Here is a 14,298-nt window from a genome sequence, read left to right as displayed (position 1 = left end):
TATCTGAAGACTGTGGGCCTTTGTTAAGATACCACCCACACCAGATGTGCAGCTTGCCATTCCTCTTAGGAATTTCACTATTCCTTGCCCTGAGGTATTCTGCTCAAGTGCCAGAGTAGGAAAACCAGATAATTACCTTGGTCAAGTAGTGTGTGTAAATTAAGTCAGTAAAAGCTTAAGTGGAGGAGGAGGACCTGACAACATGAAGACTTCTCAAAATCCCATTAAGAAATGTGTGAGATTCTGGGAGCCGATGTTTTCAGATAAATGATCTCACACCAAGTTCAGTGTGACTGAATTTTTAACGTTTAAGATTTGAGTGCTTGAGGTATCCATTCACTGCTTAAATTCCCGCACAGCAGTCCTACCAGGGAGCTCTGCGACCAGTGATTTTGATATTTCTGGTGGTGCAGTATCTCTTAAAGCAGCACGTTCGGACACTGGATTGTATCACTTTCTAAGATGGCTTGCTTTCTTAATAGAATCATGGTGTATTTTTCTGTGTAGATTACACTCCACTGGTCATCATTCTTAAAATGTGAGTCGTTTGCACAATCGATCATACAAACCCAACAACCAAGAAACAGTGATAATTGTCTTTCTGTACTTTACTAAACACTTTGTGTTTAATATATTTTAAATTATAAAGAAATTACAAGGAACTCCTAAAAAAATTTAATACAAAAATATTACAAGTTAGGACAAGTAAGCATTGAGATATGACATTTGAAGAGAAGAAACATGCAGAAAAATTAGCAGAGGGTTAACATTTCATTGTTGACAGAGAGCTCTGGTACAGCAGAGAAAAGCACCATAAAACTACTGTCCATAGTGTCTTTTCCTCCACTGTATTTTCAAATGAATATTGCTAGGGAAACAGTCAACTTTAATTTTAACTGCTATGTATTATAATAGGTAAGAAATCTGATCTATAGTAAAGTGTAAGAACTAGGAAGTTTCAAATAACCCCTTCTGTAACTATTCAAACTGATTTGTTTTACCACAAGCTGATACAGATTATAATCCTTAGTTGTCCAACACTTTTGAAAAAAGTGTAAAATGCAGAACATTAACAATCTATGCCATGCAATAAAAGTTAACCCTTTGAAAATGAAAGGCTGTCAGAAAGTTCTAGTAACTGTAGTAGGTTATCATTTAATAAAACATGACAAGGCTATGCCTGTAAGTATGCTTCAGGCATGCTTCATATGCCTGTAAGTTTATGCTTCAGGAAATCGAAGGGAAAGGTAGAATACCTGGAGAATACAAGGTTTAAAAAAAAAAAAAGACAAAAAATATGCTCAATGATTCTTTAAAAATTATTACCTCTCTGTAATTCTAAAGGAGTTGGGATTAATTAAAACTAGAAGATGCCTAGTATCTTTCCTCAGATTATAAGATTTGTTAGCAACATATACCACTAACTAAGGAAGAAAATTATTAAATTATAGTAGGTATCTATGAAGAAAAAAAGAGCATTAAGCAAGTTGAGCACCCTGTCCTAAAAATCTTCAACAACTTATACACCTTGTTTTGTGCTCAAATGAATGCACACTAATCAAATGAATCTGTCTGTTCGATTATGTGAAATGATGTCTTTTAAAGTACAATATCTATTTTTTAAAATAATTCAAAATTGCTATTCCTTAGCTGATTAAATGCTCTATTATTCTTTAATAAAAATAGTAAATTACCCTTCATTTAAAAAATCTTATCTCCTACGAGAAGTAATAAAATAGTAAAATTTGCACTTTTATCTATGGGCTTACTTTATGTGTATCTTGTAAAACAGTAAATTTATGAAATACAGTGGTTTGGATTCTGATGGCAGTTGTTATGATTGGTAACATTAGCATGGGAGAAGCAACATGATGTTCTATGTTATGAAGGCTAACTCAGAGCAAAAAAACTTTATTCTACAAAAGAACATCAGAGGAGTAATTGCAATAAAATGTAAACAAGAAATTGTAAACAAGAGCATCCCTTTCCCTTTACTTGACGAGGAAATAGTCCATACAAACTACATAGGTATCAAAGGTTTTATATATGTACACAGCCAACATAATATCAAAATATATTTTATTCTGGACCTCTTTCAGATCTGATTCAAATTACAGTTGTCAAAGCAATACAATGCAAAGGGAAACTGCAACAACAACAACAAAAAATGTGCCTAGAAAGGATAAAAGGGTCATTGGGGACAAATCATTGTGATGTGGAACCAAAATACATCGCAAGTGTAATTAACATGGTCCAGGACAGCATAGAGTATCTGTATCAGTCTTCCTTACACAACAGTCATGAAAACTGAACAACAAAGTTCTTCAACATGTACAAAAGACTGTCATGGGCTGGTTTACACTTTTACAACAGTTTTAAAGTTAACTGGATAACTAAAGAAATGATGCAGACATTTTAATCCAGTGCTATAAGTAGGCTCACAGAATTAGACCCAAAGGATTTGTAGAAATCAAAAATTAGAACATTATAGCTACAATGTCGAAGTCAGGAAAGAAGAAAATTACTTCTGTATTTAGGGATTACAGAGCTACGAAATGCAGTCTGCGTGTTTTTGATGAGATGGATAAGTACATTAGACTAGATACAACATGCAGAATGTTTTCTTGAACTTATCCATAAACTCCAAAGAAAACATCATGAAACAGATTACGAGAAAATTTAAAAAAAAATACATATGCCCGAGTTATTCACCCTGCTTCAACACTGTCAACATAAAGGCAGAAATAAAGAATGCTATTAATACTTCAGAACTACTGATATAAGACATCAAATTTCTAAATCAGTGTATTAAAAAAGTGAACACTTCCTCTTTTTTCGCTCTCTCTTCTACATTTAACTAGATTCATGTTTTTTTTTTTTTAAATTGATATTGAATGTGACACGTCAGAGCTATTACCGGAAGGAGTAATTCATAACTTCCCTACTCCCCTTCCATCCCTGCTGATTCAGAAGAAAAACAAACAAACAAAAAAAAACAACCAGGGTCTCTTGTAGATTTGCTGCTATTCCCCAAAATGCTGGCATTTGCTGCCATGCCACAATGTTGGTCCACTGAAACAGGGTTTCTGTGGAAACTGTCAACAGTAATTCACCAGACGCAAGTACCGTTTTTAGCGTGCAAGAAAAAATGCAGGTTCTACAGAAATGTACAGTGTGCTTAAGAAAATGAAAACTGTTTTGAAAAGAGTAAATAGCACTGCATTTGAGATTTATTTTTTCTGCTTATCTAGTAAAACTTAACATCTTTGCTGACATAAGAACAGTCATTTCTGATTCCTTTAAACAGCAAAAATGCATACTCCTCTTCAGGCCTCTATTCAGTAATAGTTTACATAACTCTTAACAAAATCATTCTACATAAACAGATAGCTCCTTAAAAATAGTACTCTCTCATTAAATCTAATTTGACAGAAGTAAGTTTAAGGAAAAAAGGAGTGCTTTATAAGTTAAGTGAAAAAGTACAAATCTTTGGCCTTTCTCTTGACATTTCTATATGTCAAAAAGCAAAAAACCTTCATGTAATTCAACCTAATGATTACTTTTTGCACCATAATTTGTTTTTTACACCACAAAAGGAGGCACTTTCAGTATCTGTAAAAGGTGTTTAATCCTAAAACATACTTACCTAGAGAATAATTAATTAAAACAGAATTCAGTACACCCTAAGACCTATTAGGAAATTAAAAGTTATCACTTCTAAAAGTCACGTCAAAGTTAATGGTGGTACCCGATCAATGACAGTAAACCGGGAATGGAACAAAGATAAGAATTTACGGGATATCCTACATGAAGAAGAAAAAAGATATTCCTTTATGATGTTCAAGAATGACAGCTGCTCTTTCTTTACTGTATTTTAATCAATAAGTATTCTATTCATTTAAGTTTTCCTTTCTATTTTTCCTTATAAGTGTCTTACAGTAGCCTATACAACAATGACATATAATGAACACCACAGAAAATCTACTGGAATCAACAGATCTTCAGATAAGTTCTTAGAGGGGGCAAAAAGAAAAAAAAAAAAAAAGGAAGGAAAAAATAAGCAAGAACTTCAAATATAGAACTTTACAGGCTGTGAAACTTGGTCTCTTATAATCATGTTACTGCTCAAATTAGAGGCAATCTTACTTTTGTCTACTGGAGCAGCATCGTGGCACATCAGCAGGCAATGATGATGTTGAGAACAGCAGCAAAAAAGAAATAACTGTATGCTCACAAAGAACCCAAGCCTACAAAATGGATACCTTTCTGAGAGTTTATACTTAAAAGACCCAAGACTTCAGGATAATAAAGCTCTGTATTTATAATCTTTTATATGCCCTACTGTGGCTATTATGCTTAGTAAAATACCTAAAGATCAAACAAACACACAAACAAAAAAACACAGAGACGATGACAACACCATAAACATGTAGCTGTCGATTTTGGCAGCTATACTGCAGAACTTCATGACTATCTTTAATCAGCTGGGGAAAAAAGGTCAATAACTGTATGCAAATGAATAAATTGTCCATATCAAAATACAAAAAGTACTATCAATAACCACCTCTGACTTTCAGATTTAAATTCAGTGCAATTGACAAATGCATCGCTAAAGGAAAATGCAGCTTAAACATACTCAAAACATTTGTGTCTATTCCTGGGAGCACATTTAAAAATTATTGCACAGATTTTAAAATTTTTATTTATTTTTTTTTAAAACAACAACAGAGGTCAACCACAGATGTGGACCTCCAGCAATAAAAGCAGGATTTCAAGTGCCAGATACTCAGCGTATTAGGTTTCCTACGTAAGTCACAGGGTAATAGTTCTAAATATCTATAATGTGATCCAAAACCCTAAAAACAGCTGGCACAAAACCATCATGAATGACTGCCTCTCTGGATGTAAATTTTAAAAAATATTATTACAGTATCTTAGACCCCACTAACAACAACTGGGGTACATGTAACAATGTATTGTGAAATTAAGTGTATTTATTCTCTTTACCAATAGCAAATGCTATCCTACCTTAGTAAAACCAAGACTTGCTTCAATCAATGCTGTTTTGTAAAAATAGCAAAACAACAAATGCTGAAAATCAAAGCTGCATTATTAGGGTTAAATCAGTTTCTACTTAAAACATAGGTTAAAATTTTAGCAGTAAAAGCTTCAAATAATTAGTGACAGAAATAGTGTTATAAATTTGCTAAGCTTGATAATAAATGATATTCCTTAATTAAAATTTTTGCGATATTAAATTTGACAACTATTCTCTTCAAAACTGACACTTCTGAATTATTACATTGATCATGACAAACCCTGTTAATCACACATATAAACATAGCCCCATGCTATCATTTGTAAATTCTGTATATTTTAGCTTTTAGTTGCATGAGCACAAGAGGTTTGATCTGATACCTATACCTTTAAGAAAATACATGATATTATAAACAGAGTAAAAGACATGATATAGTAGTGATTACTAAAAAAACAAAACATAGCAGCTTAAATCTATCTATATTTGAGAAAATGTAGTCACAAGTACCACAAACGCAGAATCAGAGCAGCCGGGCGGTTAGTGCAATTATACCTTTTTAAAAATTTTTGAATCACTGCTATTTAAGAACACCTTGAAGCAAGTCTTTTGTTTTAAAGATTGTTTTTAAACTAAGGTAGCAAACATTTTGCCATGTAATGGCAGTGTTATATGCCGTTATCTTGCTTTGTATAAAGAAAAATAACATGAGAGATTTTAATACTGGAGTTTGGTTACATTACATATTTAAGCTTCTACACAGAATGATGGACACTTTGGAGAAGCTACTCCTTATCCAGAAACATTTTAATCTCTTAAAAAACAAAGTAAAAGAAACAAACAAACAACAAAAAAAAAACCCAAACCTACTTTGCTCCTTTTCACAATAGTGCACATTTTTAACCATAATTTAGTTATGGCTACAAAACATCAGAAGATATTTTTATGCATCTTCTCTATGGTATTAAAAAAATTTTTGTGCCCTTCTAGTCTTTAATTGGCAGAAATATGTCCCCAAAAAAGAAACTATTGCATTTAAGCCACATCACCAAAAAAAACAAAACAAAACAGAAAAACCCCACAACAGAAAAACAAAGCAAAAGCAAAAACAAAAAACAGAGCATAATACCCTTTTACTGATGTGTCTTACAGATTGACATGACCAAAGTCATATAGTTCCATTTAATTTCCAATTTCCCCTTCTACGACATGCACCAATTGAATATATGCTCTGGGAGCCATAAATGTACCAAACATCTATCTCTTCAAAAGAATGCATTAAAATATTTTTAAGAATTTTTTTGTTTAAAAGGTGAAAAAAAATATAAACAAGAAACTGATTCACTCCCTTACTTCATGCATCCATAAACTAAACCAAAAAAAGTTTAAAAGCAAGAACAAACTACTGCTGCAAGTTTTTGTAAGTCCGTTTTCTCTGTACATACAAACTGCTAAACTACTGAAGGGAAAAAAGAATATAATCCATGGTGTCTGCTGATTCAAAGGGGATAAACAAGGCTGTCATTAGTATCCAAAAACTGGTACATGTATGGGCTGCTTTTATAACGCATATTTTTTCTCTCTTCTGTTTTTCATATCCAAAACTTCTAAATGCTATTTTAGGGGCACAGCAGATTTGATTCCAGCACTTGGTGAACAGAATTCACAAGCTGTGACAAAATTCTGTCATCTTCAGGGTGCAATTTTGTTTATATACACTGTATGTATATATTTCTCTTAGATTTGGCTGTAGTGGACTGGCCATGGTTCAAGTGGGACTATAGCAGTACTTGGGTCGGGGACAGTCATTTTGGCTATATACACATTCATAGTCGGTCCATGGCTTCCAACTAGTAGCGCTATTTCCGAAGGTCTAATACACAAACCTGTAAGAAATTAAAATAATCAACCAGTGTGTAAAGAATTTCATTGTACATTTTTAACTTTTTTATAGTACAGTTTGGAATCTACTTCTTAGTTCCCAGTTCATGAAACTGATAAAACAAAAGTAATCACAGCAATGGATATAAACAAGCAGATAAACTACGTGAAAGAAGATGGAGCAGACAACCATGGGCTCGCACTACAGAGAACCATGGCTAAAATTTTTAAGATTTGCTTTCTGTTAATTAAAAGGCAGAAATGAATACATTCAAAATAGACCATTTTCTATGATATGTCTTCAATTTTAATGAAGATTTTACTACAGATTATATTAAGGTATTGCTTCAGTAAACAGCTAATGGCTATACTCTTTCCATCTTCCCTTTGCTTTCAGAACTTCGGGAGCCACAACGAGTATTTCTGTAAAGACATTGCCAGCCTCACCCTGAAAGCCTCTTGGTATCACATTGAGGTCTACATTCCTCAATGTAGACCCCTCAGTGCCTCTATTCCCTCCTTCCCTGGGCCACCAGCACTCTTCTACAAGAAGAGAAGGTTAAAAATAGGCATTAAAAATTCAAATCTCTCTTATAGAGATATCATGCTATACTTAATTTCACTGATGAAGTTTTACAGTCCATTTCTTGATCTTGAAGGCACTCTTTGGCAAAGATACCCTAATTATATTTACATTATTTGAATGAAATGAATATAAAAAGTATAGAGCCTTCAGTAAAAAAGACCAATATCCATATCATAAAATGTATTTTATAAAGAACACTTTGGTGGTCACTACCACGACAAGCCACATTTATTCACTATGCTTTCTCTCTCACACACACACATTTACCCCTCTGGAAAACTTCATTATACTTACTGAACCATCTGATGCACTGGCTCCAACCTTGTCTCCTGCTGCATTCCAACAAACTTCAAAAATTCCACCTGTTCCCCTATAGCTGTGAACTAGAGCACCTGTCTAAAATAATGAGAAGCAGAATCTTAAAAATGATAAATTATTATGTATATTCAAATGCTGAGGTCAAAATATCATACGGCTTTATTTCCAGCAATCCAATGCAAGACTTAGCTTCAACTTCAAACACAAGTTTTGAAATACCAGAAATGTAATATGATGATCCTTTCACAAAATGGTAGCACTAGCCTGCTCTCAACAGATCATTCACACACACACACACACACACACACACACACACACACACAGTTTCTCCAGTACTGATAACCATTTTTAGCTAAGGTATCCTTTTGGTCTCTTTGACACCAGAAGCACCCCGAAGCTAGAAGAATTATTAAAAGAAGCTAAAAGAGCATATGTACATTATTACTAAAAGATGTTTTAAATTAAAAGAAAACAAAGTACAAGCAGGAACACTACCAATTTCATCATCGATTTAGCCGATTTATAAATACTACTCAATTACTTTATTCCTTTGGTAATGGTAATCAAAATCATTCAGCTGCCATTCAATAATTAAAACTCAGTACAAAAATATATTCTCTTAGGAAACAAGTCATTAAACAGGTCAAAGGTAAGAGGTTCTGCTATGAGAAACTGAAAAACATGCTGCTGGTGTTCTGTCCTGACAAACAAGAAAAGTATGTCTTAGCTTCATGGTGACCTAAAAACTTCAAACCAGAAGTATCAGAACCACCTAAAAACGACTTGGCAGCAAGACACGTATCTTGTAAACACCGTCTGACAGAGCCAGCCCGAAGTTAATCACTAAGCTGGGAGACCATTTTTCCTTGTTTTCCTGTTCAGAGTCAGTCTGGAAATACTGCTGAAACCACAGATGCATGGATGCAGTTGATCACATTGGGAAAGCTCTACTGTTTTTTCCCTCTTACCTAAAATTTCTCACAGTTTAAGAGATTAATGAAAAAGTATGAGTATAGTAGGCCTTAAATATATCTACCATTAATTAGGAGCGAAAGGAGTGGCGTCAAGAAAATCTAAAATAAGCTCACGTACAGAGTAAAATCTATAGAGAGTCAACTGTGGGGTTTAAAAAAGAACCAACACTTTCTTTCAATAGTACTTACCAATTTCTAAGCTTAACTTAGGCTATAATTGAACCAAAACAGCATGTTCAGTAAGCAAGAGCTATCTACATTAAAACTGCCAAAGAATTCTTAGCATTTACTCAAATCTGTGATCAGACCAGACTGCAAGAATTTATCTGTCAAATGATTAGGTAACATATCAACCAAGTAATGGGAAGGAAAAAAAAACAAAACAAAACTACACACTCACATATATATCACATATGTATATGACCAAAAAATAATGACTTTTTCCTGCACTGAAATCTCACAAGATGGATTTTATTATTTTCAAACTTAAAAAAAAAATGACATTTTGATACACAATAGTGAAACAACAAAACAGTATGGATAGCTATTCAAATATCTTTAAAAGTCTAACAGCATCTTCCCTTAGAATTCTACAGTTCTCTACCCAAATTTTAAATTAATTTACTCAAAATAGAGTAAATGAGTGACAGAGAATAATACAACAGGCAGATTATCTATTAAGTCTCTGCTATTCAATCAAAACAGAAAGACTGGGACTTTTCTGGTAGTTCAATGGTTAGGACTCAGTACTTCCTTCCACTTCAGGGGGCAACAGGTTTGATCCCTGGTCAGGAAACTAAGATCCTGCCAAGCCGGGAAATAATTAAGATTAGAGAGCTCAGCAGGGTTGATGAAGTCAACATCAACATGCCAAAATTTATAATGTTCCAAACATGAGTAACCATCAGTAAGTAAAAGGAATACATGTTTTGAAAGATGCTATACATAGTAACAATAAAATCTGTAAGGCACCTCAGAATAAATTTTTAATAAAAGAAGATTGTTATGAAGAAATTATAAAGCTCTACTAAGGGGGAAAAAAGAGCCTTAATAGGCAGACTTACAAAGTAACACTCATTAAAATTAAACCAATAATGCAGGGCCAGGTAGAGTCATGGAACTTATTGAAGAAAACGGTATATGGCATGTAAAAACTAAAACACTGAAAAGATGAAAAAGAATGAAAGCAACAAAACTGTTTTCTCCATTTTTAAGAAAAGATGTCTGTAGCACTGTCCCTAGAAATGTAGTATACAGTTTTAAGTTTCTCTCTGATAAATTCTGTATTGAATCATAAAATCCTGTCCTTTAGTACATTTTTTTAACTGCTCATATATACCTTCTTCAAAGATAATTCTTTTATAAAATAAAGAAGTAACATCATTTATCTAAATAAATGCATCTTAAATTCTCATACTTTATGTCTGCAAAACTGTTGAAAAAATAAAACAAAGAATTTAAATTTCTAAATTTTGGTCTATATTATGAAAATCTCACTTTAGATGGTTTTATCTTTACTAAGCTACAAAAAACACCACCGAAAAATACTCATTTAAAAACTAAGAACTGAATAAATAACACAAAAGGAAAGACAATCAAAATTGGAAAAAAAAATTTGTTTAGACAAGCACTTCTTACTCATATAAAGATACATGACTCTTCAAATAACCCAGACATACCTGTGTGTTCCAGATGTGCACACACTTGTCAAAAGAACCACTCGCCAGATACCTGCCATCAGGACTGAAAGCTACACTGTACACAGGCTCTTGGTGTTTTGTCAAAGTATGGATGCAAATTCCTCGGTCTACATCCCATAATCTAACAGTAGAATCAAAGGATGCACTGACAAAGGAGGGAAAAAAAAAGATTTTATAAGTAATGAAATTCCCAGCCCCACCCCCAAACTACAATGACCATCTTTCCTTATAGCTAGCCACAAATTCCTTATGAGAAGTAGACTGTGCTGTTAGGGAAAAAGTGCTCTGGAAACAAAGCTAAAAGGAGAAGAGGTAGCTTTCATTAAGGACATCTCCACATCTGTTACACTGGAAAACATATATGAGCTGATTTACTATATTTCTCTTTTCTTTAAATAACTCCTTTATATTGATTCACAAAACACTACATTGAATATATACTTATTTTTTATTTTGATGCTGAAAAAACTTTATTGCGTTATGCCTCAGTTACTCGGGTTTTAATCAATATTTGATATTATCAGTAAATATTTGATCTCTCCAGAGACAAAATCCATTATGAGCTGAAATAATAAAATGTCTAAAATACTCCTTGCGGGATACATTCCCATTTTACTGAATTTTCCGCCATAATGTAAGAAATTTTTTTTGTAAAAGACTCATAAAGGAAAAGCAAATCAGAAGTGTTACCTTGCTAACATAAGATTGGCATTTGGATTGCTTGTCCCTGGCCCTGTTGGACTCCATTTGATAGTATAAATTTCTTTATTATGTGCTTGCAAGTCATGGACACAGTTGTCTTGTTTCATACTCCATATCTAAACAAAAAAGAAAAGTGTGTGTAAATTAGCTTTCCATATAAAGGATACGTTTATAACATGATCTTGCCAGTCCAAAATATGTGGCATAGCCATAACAATAATTATAGAGATCAAGAGAATATATGCAAAGAAATTAAAATGTAGTAGAATACATTTAATATTTGTTTTTAAAAAATGACAAATTAGCTTCAAGTCCATTCTAAATAATTAGTATTGTGAGGCTTCAGGATTCAATAAATTATAGTTCTAAGATTATTTTTGAAAACTTCAGATGGTACAAATATCAACATTGAGTAATTTCCTTGGGTAATGATGCTACAATATTTAAGGCATTAGTTTTTATGCCATCCTTTAAAAATAAGGATATACATTATAAGTTCCTCTTAGAATTCAGAATCAGGAACTATATGGCAATGGGGAAGGGAAAGTAGATAAGGAACATACAGGTAATACACTATAATTCATGTTGACACGAAAGGATAGGCAATAAAGGCCAAAAAAAAAAAAAAAATGCAAGAGGGACTATATACAATTAAAAAGTTTCTGCACAGCAAAGAAAACAATCAATAAAGTAAAAAGGCAACAACCTATGGAATGTGAGAAAATACCACAACCCGTATATCCAATAAGGAGTTAACTTTCAAAATATGTAAGGAAATCCTACAACTCAACAGCAAAATACTAATTTAAAAATGGACAAAGGCAACCACTTGTAAAAGAATGAAACTAACAGATGGCTAACAAACACATGAAAAGATGCTCAACATCACTCATTATCAGAGAAATGCAAATCAAGACCACTATGAGGTACCATTTCACACCAGTCAGAATGGCTGCGATCCAAAAGTCTACAAGCAATAAATGCTGGAGAGGGTGTGGAGAAAAGGGAACCCTCTTACACTGTTGGTGGGAATGCAAACTAGTACAGCCACTATGGAGAACAGTGTGGGGATTCCTTAAAAAATTGGAAATAGAACTGCCTTATGATCCAGCAATCCCACTGCTGGGCATACACACTGAGGAAACCAGAAGGGAAAGAGACACGTGTACCCCAATGTTCATCGCAGCACTGTTTATAATAGCCAGGACATGGAAGCAACCTAGATGTCCATCAGCAGACGAATGGATAAGAAAGCTGTGGTACATATACACAATGGAGTATTACTCAGCCATTAAAAAGAATTCATTTGAATCAGTTCTAATGAGGTGGATGAAACTGGAGCCTATTATACAGAGTGAAGTAAGCCAGAAGGAAAAACACCAATACAGTATACTAATGCATATATATGGAATTTAGAAAGATGATAACAATAACCCTGTGTACGAGACAGCAAAAGAGACACTGATGTATGGAACAATCTTATGGACTCTACGGGAGAGGGAGAGGGTGGGAAGATTTGGGAGAATGGCATTGAAACATGTAAAATATCATGTATGAAACGAGAAACGAGTCCAGGTTCAATGCACGATACTGGATGCTTGGGGCTAGTGCACTGGGACGACCCAGAGGGATGGTATGGGGAGGGAGGAGGGAGGAAGGTTCAGGATGGGGAGCACATGTATACCTGTGATGAATTCATTTTGATATTTGGCAAAACTAATACAATTATGTAAAGTTTAAAAATAAAATAAAATTATAAAAAAAATAAAATTAAAAAAAAAAAAAAAAAGAATGAAACTAGAACACTTTCTAACACCATACACAAAAATAAACTCAAAATGGATTAAAGATCTCAACATAAGACCAGAAACTATAAAACTCCTAGAGGAGAACACAGGCAAAACACTCTCTGACATACATCACAGCAGGATCCTCTATGACCCACCTCCCAGAATATTGGAAATAAAAGCAAAAATAAACAAATGGGACCTAATTAACCTTAAAAGCTTCTGCACAACAAAGGAAACTATTAGCAAGGTGAAAAGGCAGCCTTTAGAATGGGAGAAAATAATAGCAAATGAAGCAACTGACAACTAATCTCAAAAATACACAAGCAACTCCTACAGCTCAACTCCAGAAAAATAAATGACCCAATCAAAATATGGGCCAAAGAACTAAACAGACATTTCTCCAAAGAAAACATACAGATGGCTAACAAACACATGAAAAGATGCTCAACATCACTCATTATCAGAGAAATGCAAATCAAAACCACTATGAGGTACCATTTCACACCAGTCAGAATGGCTGCGATCCAAAAGTCTACAAGCAATAAATGCTGGAGAGGGTGTGGAGAAAAGGGAACCTTCTTACACTGTTGGTGGGAATGCAAACTAGTACAGCCACTATGGAGAACAGTGTGGGGATTCCTTAAAAAATTGGAAATAGAACTGCCTTATGATCCAGCAATCCCACTGCTGGGCATACACACTGAGGAAACCAGAAGGGAAAGAGACACGTGTACCCCAATGTTCATCGCAGCACTGTTTATAATAGCCAGGACATGGAAGCAACCTAGATGTCCATCAGCAGACGAATGGATAAGAAAGCTGTGGTACATATACACAATGGAGTATTACTCAGCCATTAAAAAGAAAACATTTGAATCAGTTCTAATGAGGTGGATGAAACTGGAGCCTATTATACAGACTGAAGTAAGCCAGAAAGAAAAACACCAATACAGTATACTAACGCATATATATGGAATTTAGAAAGATGGTAACAATAACCCTGTGTACGAGACAGCAAAAGAGACACTGATGTATAGAACAGTCTTATGGACTCTGTGGGAGAGGGAGAGGGTGGGAAGATTTGGGAGAATGGCATTGAAACATGTAAAATATCATGTATGAAACGAGATGCCAGTCCAGGTTCAATGCATGATACTGGATGCTTGGGACTAGTGCACTGGGACGACCCAGAGGGATGGTATGGGGAGGGAGGAGGGAGGAGGGTTCAAGATGGGGAACACATGTATACCTGTGGCGGATTCATTTTGATATTTGGCAAAACTAATACAATTATGTAAAGTTTAAAAATAAA

The 14,298-nt window shown here is 34.1% G+C and overlaps 1 protein-coding gene across 5 annotated transcripts in view; it reads right to left on the bottom strand.

The window, feature by feature from the left end:
• Positions 1 to 2,062: 2,062 nt before the first annotated feature.
• Positions 2,063 to 14,298, bottom strand: part of TBL1XR1 (TBL1X/Y related 1) — a 178,075-nt gene continuing 165,839 nt past the window's right edge. For all 5 annotated transcript variants that reach the window (XM_070791713.1, XM_019959464.2, XM_019959461.2 and 2 more), the window contains 4 exons: positions 11,185 to 11,312; positions 10,474 to 10,639; positions 7,797 to 7,898; positions 2,063 to 6,921 (listed from right to left, as the gene is read on the bottom strand). In XM_070791713.1, the coding sequence (XP_070647814.1) occupies positions 6,895 to 6,921; positions 7,797 to 7,898; positions 10,474 to 10,639; positions 11,185 to 11,312 (423 nt within the window). In that variant the 3' untranslated portion in view covers positions 2,063 to 6,894. The remainder of the gene's footprint in view (positions 6,922 to 7,796; positions 7,899 to 10,473; positions 10,640 to 11,184; positions 11,313 to 14,298) is intronic.

The sequence above is a fragment of the Bos indicus genome, chromosome 1 (assembly GCF_029378745.1).
Source record: "Bos indicus isolate NIAB-ARS_2022 breed Sahiwal x Tharparkar chromosome 1, NIAB-ARS_B.indTharparkar_mat_pri_1.0, whole genome shotgun sequence".
Lineage (NCBI taxonomy): Eukaryota > Metazoa > Chordata > Mammalia > Artiodactyla > Bovidae > Bos > Bos indicus.
Note: the sequence above shows the minus strand (reverse complement) of the source record. Positions and strands in the feature narration are given on the sequence as shown.